This window comes from Aythya marila (genome assembly GCF_965140915.1).
Source record: "Aythya marila genome assembly, chromosome: 3".
In the NCBI taxonomy this organism is placed as follows: Eukaryota; Metazoa; Chordata; class Aves; order Anseriformes; family Anatidae; genus Aythya; species Aythya marila.
Window position 1 is genome coordinate 47719643 of NC_139044.1, and position 14297 is coordinate 47733939.

A 14297-nucleotide genomic window follows, 5' to 3' on the forward strand; every position below is an offset into this window, starting at 1 on the left:
TACCTGAATTTAAAAATACATCTTTCCATGCATTTTAGAGATAAAATATGCAATGTATTATTGACATTTGCAGAATAAAAACTATCTACCTGCCATCCCTGGTGTTTAACTTACACAAGTATCTCATTGTTGAATAAAAGAAATTCCTTCCCTTGGTAGAAACACAGGAAAGCTCCCAGATCCTATCCTATCCTATCCTCCCTATCCAAGCAAACCTACCTATCCCTCTTTCCTCTGCATCTTTTCTGTTTTAAAATCCAATGTTAGCCTGTTTGAAGCAAGGGAGACAATTTAGCCTATTCTTGTAAGGGTTTCAGTTTTACAACCTGTTAATTGCAGCCATCCATCTCTAGCATCATTTGAGTGCATGCTGATAAAAATGTGACTATAAGCTCCACATCCCTCTTAGCTATGTGCTTCTAAACAGGTATATCACTGAATTCACTTCAGCTCTTTTCCCACTCAAGGCGTAGAGGATAAAGACAAATGAAGAAAACAAAGCAAAACAAAAAACATAGAAATGTGCTTGTCATTAGCATGAATGTTCTCAGTAACTTTTTGAGAGGGACCTCAGCTGAGACTGGATGAGATCAAAGAGCTTTAGGAAGCTGAAAATGTAGCCTTAGCACCACAAGTTACAGTGTTGATCCTTGCAGGGATAAGAACAATGTTGGCTCTTACTTCTCAGTGAGATGAAAGCTCCAGAACTGTTACACTGGTCCCTGGCTGAAGTCACAAAGTATTCTCACACCATGAAACAGTAATTAACAAAAAGATGCGCACCTCACCATTGGAATACCCATCCACTATGATAAAAGGAGTGCTAAAAGACAGGGATGATGCTTGCTGTGTTCTGACATGACAGTCCTTTTCACAGAAAGCTAGAAGCCTTGCTGGTAGTCTCTATGCTTTTTCGTATTGAAGTGTGGCAGTCAATGGCTTTGTCTAGTTCCCCCCTCTCTCTTCTTTTTTTCCTTTTATTTTGTGGTTGAATTACCTGTTTTTCAGCTTTAAAATTTCTGTCTGTGCTGTAGAACAGAAATGGTTTCCAAGTCCAGTGTTATAAGGCTTGATTCCCATTGCTAAGGTAGATTCACAGGAGTTTATCTGCTTTCTTGGCACAACTATTAAAAAGACAATTGTTTTAAAAATAATACATATATTAAAAACTATTTTTAGTGGATCTAACTAGGCAAACCGGGTCTGAACCTCTCAAGAAACTATTATGATGATTTTACTAGACATATCAGTAGAAAAAAAATCTTAAGAATTGCTGTAAAACCTGTCAAATCTTCACCTGGTAAGAAAAAATGGTCAAACACAGAAGGGTTTTGTTCTGCACAGAAGGCAAAATACATTTACTAATCTTCATTTAGTCATTATACAGTACCTTTATTTGTTTCCTTCAGTCTCAATTTATAATCCTCAATAAATATAATGTTCTGCAAATCACTGCACAAAAGTCTGTGACTTACCAGTTGTTTTGTGCATCAATTTTAATAAAAAATAATACTTTTTAATTATGGAAATACCTTGCTCTCATATAACATGAAATGGGTCTGCTGATGCCTTTGGTTGGAGCCCAGAATTAGGCAATTATGGTGTGTTTACACTACTGTTTTAGTTTGAAAGTGAATTAACTTGGTGGCTTTTGAATGAAATTAAGCAGGCAGATGAATTTCAGGACCTACTGCATCCCAGTTGCAAAAGAGCATACAGTCAATAAGGTAAGACCAGAGGTTATCTAAACTAAAACAAAACCAGAAACAACCTGCCCCAAAACCTACCTCTCCCTCCCTCCCCATCTGTAGGTCAGATGCTCATTACCAAGTGTTTTGCTGTAGAGAGCAGATTCTTTCTGCTGGCCTGCATTACTTGCTGATACAGATGTAGCCTGAGGAATTTTTGCAGCCTTGGTACAACTGAATTTCACAGCACATGTCCCTTCCCCAGAAATGCTCAGAAATTTATGTTTGTCTTGCATGTGTTTTCAGAATCTTGATCTGAATCCAAATTTAAAAATTTCTCATCCACGTGAAAAGATCTGAATATTCCAGATTTTTTGGACGTTCAAAGTAAGAGTTAGAACTCATCTGTGACATATCTATAAAAAGCATGTGATATGTTGCAAACTGAATGTATGCAGAAGAGAGATGGCAATGAAATGTCTTCAAATTAATTTTCAAGAACCATGTTTGTCTTAATAATTTGGATACTAAACTTCCCTATCATAGCAGATGATATATCACTGAAGATTTCTATCTTAAAATTGAACGGCCTCAAGGGGAAATAGATTTATTTTTTTTTCAAGGTAAGGATAAAAGCACTCTCCTAAGGCACGTTTTATCTTTTTCATGGGTCATTATTCTCTTGTTCTGATGTCCAAAAACATCTTTCATCTGTGACTCAACAGGGCTTTCTAACCTCCCTTTTACAGTGGCAAACTTAATATACAGGTTGGTTATTTAACAGAATGAGTCTGGATTCACACGTTTCATATTTTCCATTTATGCTAGTCCTTTTTTTAAAAAACAAAACAAAAACATGCAGATTGCTTAAAAGTAAAACAAAAAAAAAATCTCATTTTACAGCAATTTTAATTATTTATATCTTTTTAGTATTCATCTTGTCTTCTGTGCTTATTGTTGTGCTTATTGTTGTTTGTGTTAGTTGGTGTTCTTCAAGGGATCAACTTGTTACATACAAGCAGTTTCTAATACGGCATATTTCTTACAGCTTGAAATGGTGAAGAATATATAAGATAACAATTTTGTAACATACCAAATTATACTTCTATTCCCAGCCTCTTCTACCATAAAGTAAAATCCAGTTAGCAGTCAGCTGTTCTGCTAGACTTTTTGCACTCCATAGATTTTCTAGCAATGTCCAGCAGATTTGTTTATCCTGCTTAATAGGCAGGATATCTGCTAGAAGTCAACTCTAGGACCATTCTCACCTGCCATAGTAACATTAGGACTAAAACCAAGCCTTCTGGTAAAATCAGGGAAAGCTCTGGAAAATATTTGATTTCTTGTGCATGGTTATACTAGTGGGTTAAAAAGTTACGAAGTAAACCTGCACAGGATGTCCACTGGGCTTTATTTATGGCTGATCCCATAGCTCTAACTGATGAAGAGTTGTATACACGGGGATAAGTAGAAGACTCAAGTGCTCTTTGGTTACAATGAATACCAGACACTGGCCATAAAACATGAGAAAGATGGCTGTGAATGACTAGTTGAAGTAATTGAAATACATCTTTATAGCTTATTAAACGTAGGCAATAAATTCATATGAAATTTTACTTTCCACCGTACAGTCATAACTATATATATTAATTTTTCCAGTGCACTTTGGAGAAGGAAATTTCCCAAATTCCTTTGTGTAGCCCAATAGCTGCCACAAAAGTCTCCAGTTCAGTGTGAGGGACAACTGAGCTCTCTAGAAGATTTTCAGAGTAAGTGACTCTGTACTTTTTCAGACACGATTTATGTCTCATTTATGTCTTGGATAATTTGGCCTCCCATGATTAGGTGTCAGTGTGAGACCACTTTTATGCTTATACCTTGCAAGCTCACTAATGCTTTCCTTAATGTACATGCCAACTGAAAACAGAAAAGTGTTGCTAGATTGGCAGCTTCTACCTGGCTGACAGCTTGTGAAAACTTAAAATGATTTAAAGGGAAGAGGAGTTAAGAATTAAAATTTACATTATTCAAACATGTAGTCCACAGTCTTGAGTCTATTCTGCATCCTGCAGTCTGCTAGTTGTGCTGGGTTATGATTATTATTTTATTTTTTTCTGAACTAAGTACCTATTGCCATCATTTAACCCAGAAAAAAAGTGTCCAAAATGTAATTAATGAAAGCATTTTACAATATACACTTGTTAATTCTTCTTTTTTTGGTGTGGCCTGACAAGAAATTAGGGCGATGGAAAAGATTGTCCAAGCCTTGTAAATAATGAGCCTTCCTATTTTAATATTTACATGTAGGTAACATATGAAGATGACACCTTTACAGAGTCTAAGTTCTGTAAGGTAGTTCACTGCTAAATGTAATATATAATGACGTTCAATCAACTGCATTTATGAGGAAAGCAAACAGTCACAAAAACTTGAATGTATTCATTTTTAATGTAGTATCATAAACTTTTCATTGATCAGTTACTTTCTATACAGATATTAAAATACACTGCAGTTTTACCTGCTGTTTTTAGCACACAGTACATGAAATTACTAGAACAAAAAAAAAAAATTGTTACTTTACTGAGGAGAAAAGTGTCACCTGAATTTAGTGTTCATTTTACTGTTTTTCTTTTCTGTTTTGTATCAGTGTGATATGTTTTTAATGTCACTGTTGAGATACTAACAGCTTCCTAAACATAACATGAAAAAGTTTGGCCACCTTCTATGCCTTTTACAGATCATTAACGGGAACTTTAAAGGTAGTTACAGTAAACTTAGTGCATATTTTTAATGTTGCAAACTGTCTGAAATGTTGCCTATAAAATATTTTTACTGAGTTTAAGCATTATTTTTTCATTTGGGAATTTGTGCTAGAAGGTCTATATTCAAGAATAGTTGCAGCATTAATAATGTTGTGGTATTAGTAATGCCCTTTGCAAACAGTGGTACAGCACTGTGAAGGTCCTATGTTATGTACAAAATATAATAATCCTGCAAAGTTGCTAACTAGAATTATGTCTGTGTTCCTTCCATTGAGTCACAACATTAACATTAAATTTTGTGTCTTATAATATGAGAAAGATAGAAATGAAACATAAAGTGATCCTTAAGTCAAAAGAGAGAGGGAATTCAACTTTAAATTTAGTTTGAGGAAGTTTAAGAATGATGGGTTAAATATTTCTGGCAAATGATTAACTCATTAAGGAACTAGTCAGTATAAAATTTTAAGATCTTCACTTCCCTTCAAAGAGTCATTCAGAACAGAAACTTTGTAGTATATGACCTATTATTTTATGCTGTCAATCAAAGGATTTTATGTTTTATAAAGTCCAATCAAGGCTTCCTGCTACACAGAGGGGCAATTAGCTGGGGGAGCTGTATTAAATCACTATCTGCCTGTCTATTCCCTGTTGTCCAACTTGCATTGTTATGTTCGCTAAAATAATGCAACTTATTTTAAATGTGTATGAAGTAACCCTTTTTTGTGTAACACTACATACAAAAGTACCTGAGAGAAGCTAAGAAGCAAGCTTCAAGAAGAGGAATTTTCCACATTGATATTCAAAACAATGATATAATTTATGGTTTTAAGTGAATGCCTCGGGACTTAGGACCATCTTCTCTCCTCACAAAGTCTAGATGGAGTTTCTTCCATTCACCTGGCACTTGCAGATGTGAGAGAAACAGTCTTCACAGAGGTCTTCAGAAAGTTCAGTCTCAGGGAAGAGAAAACATGAGAGAGAAACCAATATATGTCAGTATTGCTCCTATGCTTGCAGTTTGCACTAATCCTGAATTATCAGTTGGTAAGCACAATCAGGACTGTGACAACTTTACAGAACTTGAATTTTTCTGGAAGGAAGGTAATAGGATGGCCCCGATTTGTTACACAGGAGCATTTTCCTGAATTCCACTAAACTTAATTTGGTTATGCAAAAATAATTATCTTGCCTTCATCATTCTCAAACAGTAAGAAGCAGATTCTGTATCTTAATTATAGTACCTTAACATCGGATTAGGTCTTTCTAAATGAGAAGTATTTTATTTATTTTATTTTATTTTATTTTATTTTATTTTATTTTATTTTATTTTATTTTATTTTATTTTATTTTATTTTATTTTATTTTATTTTTAATGCTGTTATGTCTGTGTTTTAGGATGAAAGTTTCAGAGTCTTTACAGTGTCAAATTAGCACAATTCTGAAGGCATTATACTTCATCAGTGTGGGTCACTTTATCAGTCACTAAATATGATAATTTTTTATTTTTTTATTTTTTTTGGGGGGTGGTGGTCCTTTGGAAACCCAGGAGTTGATCTTGATGATCTTTGTGGGTCCCTTCCAACTTGGATATTCTATGATTCTATGATTCTGCTGAGTGAAGGGTTTTCTGCCTTTTCATTACATTTATTTGAATATGTGGTACTTTGAGCAATACATCTATTTTTCCTTCTATTTTGAAGCGTTGCTTAGCACCCACAATATTATAAATACTAAACAAGTACAGTGAAGTATAACTCTGAAAACATTTAAAAGGTGAACTCAAGTCAATTATAGATATATTCCATAGCATCATAAAATAGCAAGTAGTTTCAGATTGCTGGAATTTAAACACTAAGTGGTCTGTGTGATTTAGGCCCAGTGGTGCACTGGCTTTTTTCACCCACTCCATGTAGAGCAATACTCAGTTCACTGCTACACAGCAGACAGAATTCACACAAATAGATGGCAATATCAGATTAGGGTGTTGATTTGCTACATTATTTTAATAGAGTCATTATTTTTCCCTTCATGTTTCCCCTTGCTGTGACCTGCTGTAAGGTTCTCTGAGCCCAAAAGCTTGTTTAGTTTTTATTCCTTTATCAACTAGTTAAATAAAAGATGTTAAGTCTTCTTGCAATTTTTGCTTCCTATTTCTTAGGCCATCATGGCTCAAAAGATTGTGAATATTAAATCTATCTATATATATTATTTTTTTTTGCATAATCTCAATTTTGAATTGCATTAATATTTAAGCTTTTGCTCCCTACGTAATAAATATATATATATATATTTTTTTTTTTTTCAGTTGCTTTCATCAGATTTGAGTCATTTGATCTGAGGTTGGGGGATATAAATTGTATTTTTATCCTTCCCACAGATTTCCTTTCCATATCTGCTGCCTTTGAGACTTGTTCTTTGTCTTTGGGCTGTGAGAGGGTTACAGCAACAATACAGTGAGGTCTGGTACATTTATTTTTCTGTCTTCTAGGAACTTCATGTGCATTATGCATATTTTTTTTTCGTGTTTAGAAGGTCACATTTAATGTCTCTTTACACTATCCATGGGAAAAGATTTTTCCAATAAAGTTGTCTTGTCCCCTGCACTTTTACATCGGTCCTATTGCTTTGAAGAGGTATGTTGTGCTATCAGCACTCTGGAGAGCTTTTTTTTTTAGTATTTTATTCATTCTGCAGTTTAATTAGACAAAAATGTTCCCCGTACATTCTCAGCTGATACTGAAATGCAGCACTATTAAGATAAACCCTACCTGGAAAGCCAGCATTTTGATTCCTGTTGATCTTTCCTTTGAGTTTAAAATAAGTTTTCTTGAGCATTTGCCTTGTGTGAATCTCTTGCTGAGTAACATCAGGCAGTCTATCTGCTAAATCTAAATAGGCAGGAATTAGGCAAACTTGTTGATTCCACTCTACAGGCCCAGGGATTCATGGGCAAGGAGGTTGCTCCTCAGATAACAGGAAGAGTTTTAACTGGATTTTAGGTAGTGGAGCTTGAAGAACTGTTGTTTTTTTTTTCAGTTCATCTTCCACTGGAAAAACAAAACAAAACTAAAAACACTAGTGGTTAACATGAAATGAAAATATTTCAATATAATTTTCAGGACAAAATTCCGGAAGAAATTTGCCTTTTAAAATTCAAATCCACCTTCAAATTAAAAATATTTTCTTGTCTAGTATTTCTTCAAATTAAAGATTTCAACATTAAAATGCATTGTACTTCAGAAAAGGTAATAGTGGGCTGTGTATTTTTTCAATTGAGAATAGTTCCTTTGGCATTGATATTACTATCAAAAAATGTTGTCAGAAAGATGTCAAGCAGAAATCTGTCAGAACCAGACGATTTCAGGGTTACTGAAACACAGTCGCCTCTTCCCTTTTCATGAGTTAGCTCAGTATTCCCCCATGGCTTTACAGTCAGCCCACAGCTGGCAGCACCAAAGAATATCTTGTTATTCACTCAGGGTGTCCTGATTTAGCCTTGTGAAATTCAACTTGAGAAGTCAGAAAGAGTATGAAAGCAAAATAGTTTGGATGAAAAAAAGTTTCATTTTCCTCTGTTATGAATTTATTTGTCCAAGCTGGACAAAAACCTCCCTCCGCAAAGAAGCAGTCCTTAATACTGGGTTTCATTACTTCTGGATCTTCTCTCTTTGGTCTTATGGAAGTAGATAATTCATAATCTGCAATATATGTATGCTCACAGTACTTTTCTTTAGAGTATGGATTGCAGGCATTAATTTGGATCAACAACTAAGGCAATATCTCTGGAATGATTAATAATAGGTATTCTCAGAAAAAATGTTTCCTGAGGCATAAAACAAATACATGAAGAAAATGGAAGTGACATTGACATAAACAATTATACCTTAGATTTGTGTTGTATTAGTAACCTAAGGCAAAATCTAAAAACTTACAGAGATAGCTTGAATTCTGTGGACCTGGCCCATCTGCTGTCCATGAAATGTAGTCTGCCATAAAACATTAATCACCCTATGTCTGGCAACTGTTTGATGATATTCTTATCCTGATCTCTCTCACTAAGAAAGACAATGAGAAAAAGTAGAAAAAGGCAGGACAGGCTTTGCTTAAGCAAGCTAAACTGCCAGAAAAGATACTCATTAGAACATGGTTTGACTGACTGATAATTGATAAGGGGTTTTCAAGGTTGCAAGTTTTTATATATACCTATTTCCCTTTGTATTTCCAGCTGTAACTGAACAAACTACTTTGGAGCTCCTCATTCTCTTAGGTTATTAATTTAATTATTAATTTATCATAGGTTATTAATTTCCATACTCTAATATTCTGCAGTATTCTGTGTTGGAGAAGTTTTAGAGTGACAATGGAGTTTTGATTTTGTGTTAATAAATGAAATAAATTTTGTGATAAAATAAATCTAAGTGGATATATCTTAAGTGGATATTATGAAAATGTTAGAGACAACAAGTTGTACATAAAGGAGACCTTTAATGTCAACATAATATTTAAATCTAACAGCTACTTTACTTGAATATTATCTGCAGAGTCCTTGCTCTGAAAAACCTCTACTGGCTGATTACTGCTTCACTAAGGGAAGAGTATGGTATTGAAAATTCAAGTTAAAAAAACAGATTTTCACCTTTTAGAACTGTATTACATAGGAATGAAGAAGTGGAGAGGGAAGCATGGAGTAATAACATACTAGACCGTGTGAAATAAAACCAGTAAACAGAAATTATGAGACCAGGAGATAAAAAGTGATGGAAGAGAAAGTGGGACAGAAAGCTATAAACAGCACTAAAATGTCTGTAGAGGAATCTTTTGCAATTAAATGTGAATGTAATAATTGCAAATACAAACTATTAAAAAGAATCAAAATTATTTTCTAGATATGTAGACAAATGCTTCAATTTTTTTCTTTCTGTTCCTCCAAAATGTATTCTGCTATCTTTCTTGATGTTTCATTGTAGAAATCACCAACCTAATGATGCTGAGAACAGTTAGAAATGTATTTTCTTGAGGGAATTTCAATCTTATTTCTGTGTAGGTTGACATTTATATGTGGTTCACTCATCACAGTGGAAAATTAGGTTTGGATCACCAGGAGGTATCACCCAAAATAGAATAATTTTTGCTGCAAGATGTGCTGTGGAAGGATCAATGCAAGTCCTTCTTGAAAGCCCCTCATTAATTATAGGTCAACTGAAAGCTCTGCAATTGCTAGTTCTAAAGTAACATTTTGCATTCCTATTCCGTGTTTGGAAAACACCAAGCCAAATGTGACTTCTATCCTGACTTATCATAAATAAACCTTTCATAGGATCCATATTCAGCTTGCTTTTTTCTAAGACATAAGATCTCTAAGGACTGACTAAGAGCCAGAATCGTAGAAGCATGGAATGGTTTGGGTGGGAAGGGACCCAACCCCCTCATTCCAACCCCCTTCCACGGGTAAGGACACCTCCCGCTAGACCAGGTTGCTCAGAGCCCCATCCAGCCTGATCTTGAACACATCCACAGCTTTTCTGGGCAACCTCTTCCAGTGTCTCACCACTATCTGAGTAAAGAATTTTTTACTTATATCTAATAGAAACCTACATTTTATTTTATTTTTATTTTTATTTTTATTTAGTTTAAAGGCATTACTCCCTGTCCTATCACTATATTCCCTGATAAATAGTCCCTCCCCATAAGTCTCTCTCTGATGAGAACTGAGAAGGAAGAAGCACTTGTGCATATGGCCAGTTGGGCTAATATTTATTGATCTTGTGATTTTACCAGAAAAGACAGGAGCAAACAAGACATCTAAACACAGACTTAGGTTGAAAATTACATTAAAGAGAAGAAATAGGTATCGGTTTTCATCAGCAGTATCATCATCCCTGTTTCTGTTTACAAAGACACTTTGGAGAAGCTTGGTCATGAACTCTTTGTGATTGTCAAATTGACCCTAAATTACTATATGAAGACTTTGTATGAACATTATCTGTACAAATGCGTTCTATGTGTTGAATACACTTAGCGCTTGATTTAATAGTGTTCTCTCTGGAGTTTTTGCTTTGTGCCAATAAACCAGACTTATTTAGAGCTGTTGGCTCTGGTCCACCATTTCCTTGTTAAATGTTTAGAATTTTTGTAAGTGTTGTGACCCTTTTGCCAATGCAAGTGATCCTAATTCTAGCAATTTACACTTGTCACTTTCCTTTAAACTCCATTACTGCTCACTGAAATTCTACACAAAAAGGCTTAGAGACCATTTAACAAATAACAAGTTGGAGATAGAGGGATTTTGTCCCTAAGCCACAATTGTTTATTTTATTAATTATTGGGGTTTTGGTTTTGTGTTGCAGAATTGTGACCTGACCCAGCAGAGTATTGTTCATATTGTTCAGAGTCCACAGAAGAGCAGTCAGAAGAATGATGAAGCAGAAAATAAGCATGCTGGAGGAATTCTAAAAACCTTGGAAAGAGAATCCGAAAGTCTAACTCGCGTAGATCTCAGTTCTAGCATCCTCCCATCACTGTCTGCAGGGTTGGCTGTTATTCTGGATACTACAAAGCCCAGCATTTCTCTTCCCTCTGAAAAATCAGGTAAATCAGCACTTTGGTACTTTTCAATACACAGACCCAAATTTGTAAGTTTCTTCTCAGTGTGAACACTTGTATACTACAGAGGAAAAAGCATAACATATGGTTTCTTTTAGCTTTTTTTTTTTTTTTTTTTTTTTTTTAATGCAGTTATATTAAGAGGTGATAAGCATCTGATGCTTCTTCTAGCAAAATAATTTTGCTTAGTGGATAAACTCAGTGAATTCTTGTGTTCCTGTCTCTAACTTGTAATATGCTAATATTTTTACAAATAAGCTGGAAGAAAAAACAAACCACACACACACACAAACAAAAACAAAAAAGAGGTCTATGAGCAAGCAAAAAATAGTCCCTCTAAAATTTCCATAACAGAAGTTTCTGTAACTAGAATACTGGGCAACTTTTACATTGGAAATGTGTTTAATTCCCAATCTGTTGTAATGTTTTCATTCCCGTACACTTTATAAAAAATATTTCTATACAATGGGCTTCCTATTTATAAAAACATAGCTGGCACAAAATATGATGATGATTCATACTGTGGATTTGAATAGTTCTTCGCCCACCAAATTATTATAAAGCATATTTTTTCTTCATTGTGAGCAATCATCTGAGGCACAAGTTAAGTGTCATAAATGGATTGTGCTGTAATATTTAAGATGGTTTTGGAGAGATGTGTCCCAGTCAGAAGGAAATATAAGAATATCCTAGCTACTACTTCGATCTTCCCAGAGTAACGCCCTCCTACACACACAGTCTGACTAACACTTACTGAAAAATGTGTTGTCCCCAATGAAGAAACATCGTTCTATGGAATACTAGGCTCTGGTGATTTGTGGTAGTAGTCCATCAAAGATGTCTTTTTGGAAAGAACGATATACAAAATACCCCATATACGTGATGTGGAAGATAATACCAAACATATAGGTCCAGAGAAGTGAAGATAATCTGTAAATATGACACAGAGATACCTCTGTGACTAAACTCGACACAAAAATAGTCATGCTTAACATAACAGCTGCTAAAACTATTAAAATAATTTTTAGAGAATTTTTTAAGTAACTCATGCAGAAAATATACAATTCATGGGAGGGTCAGAGAAGTGCTCCACAACTGACTTGATCAGCCTCTCACTGCCAAGTAATGATGAATGAATGCAGTTTACGAACAAATTAGTGCCCGGCTTAATGATCCATATCTCACATTCTGCATGAATAATGAGATAAAAGGGGTGCATTCCAATTTAAATCTGGTAAGCTGTGGACAGAGTTTCAGGCTGGGCCTACCATCTAAGTCAAGGCAAATGTGTGAGATTCTTAATGCTACTTATTTATTTTTTCACTAAAGTACATTATATTTACATGGACTTAATAATTATGCTTGACTTTACAGAATATTTTATATAGGTGTAAGGCATTTTAAAATTTGCTAATGTAGTACGTTTTTCCTGGACTTTACAAATTTGGTGAAGAGAAGTTCCAACTGATAGGCATCTTCTGTTGCAGCAAATATTTTCATAGCAGAATGACAGCTGTGGGAAAAAAAAATAATTTGTAGAGTATATGTGGACTAGTTTTACCTCTGATTAAGTTTAACAGATTTTTTTTTTTGTGATACTGGGAAAAAAAAAAAAAAAGAAAAGAAAAGAAATAGAAGAGCCACCTATAATGACTGACAGTTGTGCCTGGAAGGATGTTAGTAACAAGTATTTTTTAAAGGCCTGTTACCTTCTCCTTGGCTTGTTATGACACTCACAATGAATACTTGGCCTTGCCTTTGCTCTGCTCTACCACTTTTGTTCAATATGGAGGATTTTTATGGTTTTGTTGTTATCAGGACTTGGCGTGGGTTAGTTTGTAGTCATAAAATTAATTGAGATAAGGACTAGTCTAGGTTTAAAATGATACATAAAGAAAATAAATAAATAAATAAATCACAAGTTTTTCAGTCAACTTTACTGTGTAGCAAATATTTGTCTTGACACAACTGTGATGAGTAACAGTCTTGGAAATGAGTGGCTGAGGGCTGCATATGCCCCCACTGCCACTTTCAGTGATACTTATAAAGCTATTCTTTTAGAAGGTGGATGGCTGTTGCAGTGATTTACCTAAAATAGAAACCTATCCAGTAAAACCAAGCATTATCTTTTTCTGTGTGTGATAGATCACACACAATGAATGGAGGGCAAATTTAAACTTACAGTTTAGAGGCAAAGGATTGATTAATTGATTATTATTTAGTCTAACAAGCTACACAACTATTATTTACTTGTAGCAGTAACTGGTAAGAGGCCACATCTATTTCAGAAGTCTAAGGTATTTATGTTTGTTACCACGGGATTCTGACACTATAACCCTTGCCTTGCTTTTGTTTTATTTTGCCCACCTTTGAATTACAAAGACAAAGTTTCTTGCATAACTTTTGCATAATAAAAGCTTCTCTTAGAAGCTTTTTTTTTCAGCTTTTGTGTGAAAAAAATAGTATTTTTCAGGTATTTGAATACATGGAGTTCAAATTGTAGAACTGTATCAGAATCCAGGAGAGAGAATTCTTATTATATTGTACTGCTATTATGTAAGTACACTTATGTAGTATAGGCACTTATGTACTATAAACTGCTGCATTTGATCAGACAAAAGCCCTTATAGCCTGGCATACTGTCTCAGATAAGGGTCGTTATCTGAGAACACAACAGGACATCCTCTTCCCTGCTCACACCTCACCTTAGTGGTGAGTAATGAAAGCAAACCTTGATTTGCCTGGAGAACCATCTTATAAATATTGTATTTTTAATGTACAAAACACGTTTGTCTATGAGAAATTCAGAAGCTTGACAGTCCTTAACAGGCTGAAAATAATATAAAAATAGATATAAATAATCAAGGATTTCCATGCTTTCTCTCTTTTCAGACAAAGGTAATAGCAGTGCTTTTTTTTTTTTTCCGTCTGCTGAATAAAACCTTGCATGATTTCTAACAAGCATGCAAAAAAATCTCAGGACAGGACTTTCATCCTACTTCACCCTCACCTAATTTAGAATCTGCCCTATATCTCAGACACAGTGCTTTGATAAACAAGATATGAGTAAAAATTTAAAAAAAATCCATAATAGTTGCATGTCTGTAAATAAATGAACAGGCCTGAGAAACATTGAATCTGAAAAACATAAGGGCTCATCAGCTGAATATAGGCATGCATCATGATCATGGGTCCAAGAAACAAATGCGATGTTTGGGTGTATAAACAGGAAACTCTGGGTGGA

The 14297-nt window shown here is 34.6% G+C and overlaps 1 protein-coding gene across 1 annotated transcript in view; it reads left to right on the forward strand.

The window, feature by feature from the left end:
- Positions 1–14297, forward strand: part of PRKN (parkin RBR E3 ubiquitin protein ligase) — a 775548-nt gene that overhangs the window by 227063 nt on the left and 534188 nt on the right. Inside the window, exon 3 of the mRNA XM_082758445.1 lies at positions 10798–11038. Coding sequence (XP_082614571.1) covers positions 10798–11038 — 241 coding nt within the window. The remainder of the gene's footprint in view (positions 1–10797; positions 11039–14297) is intronic.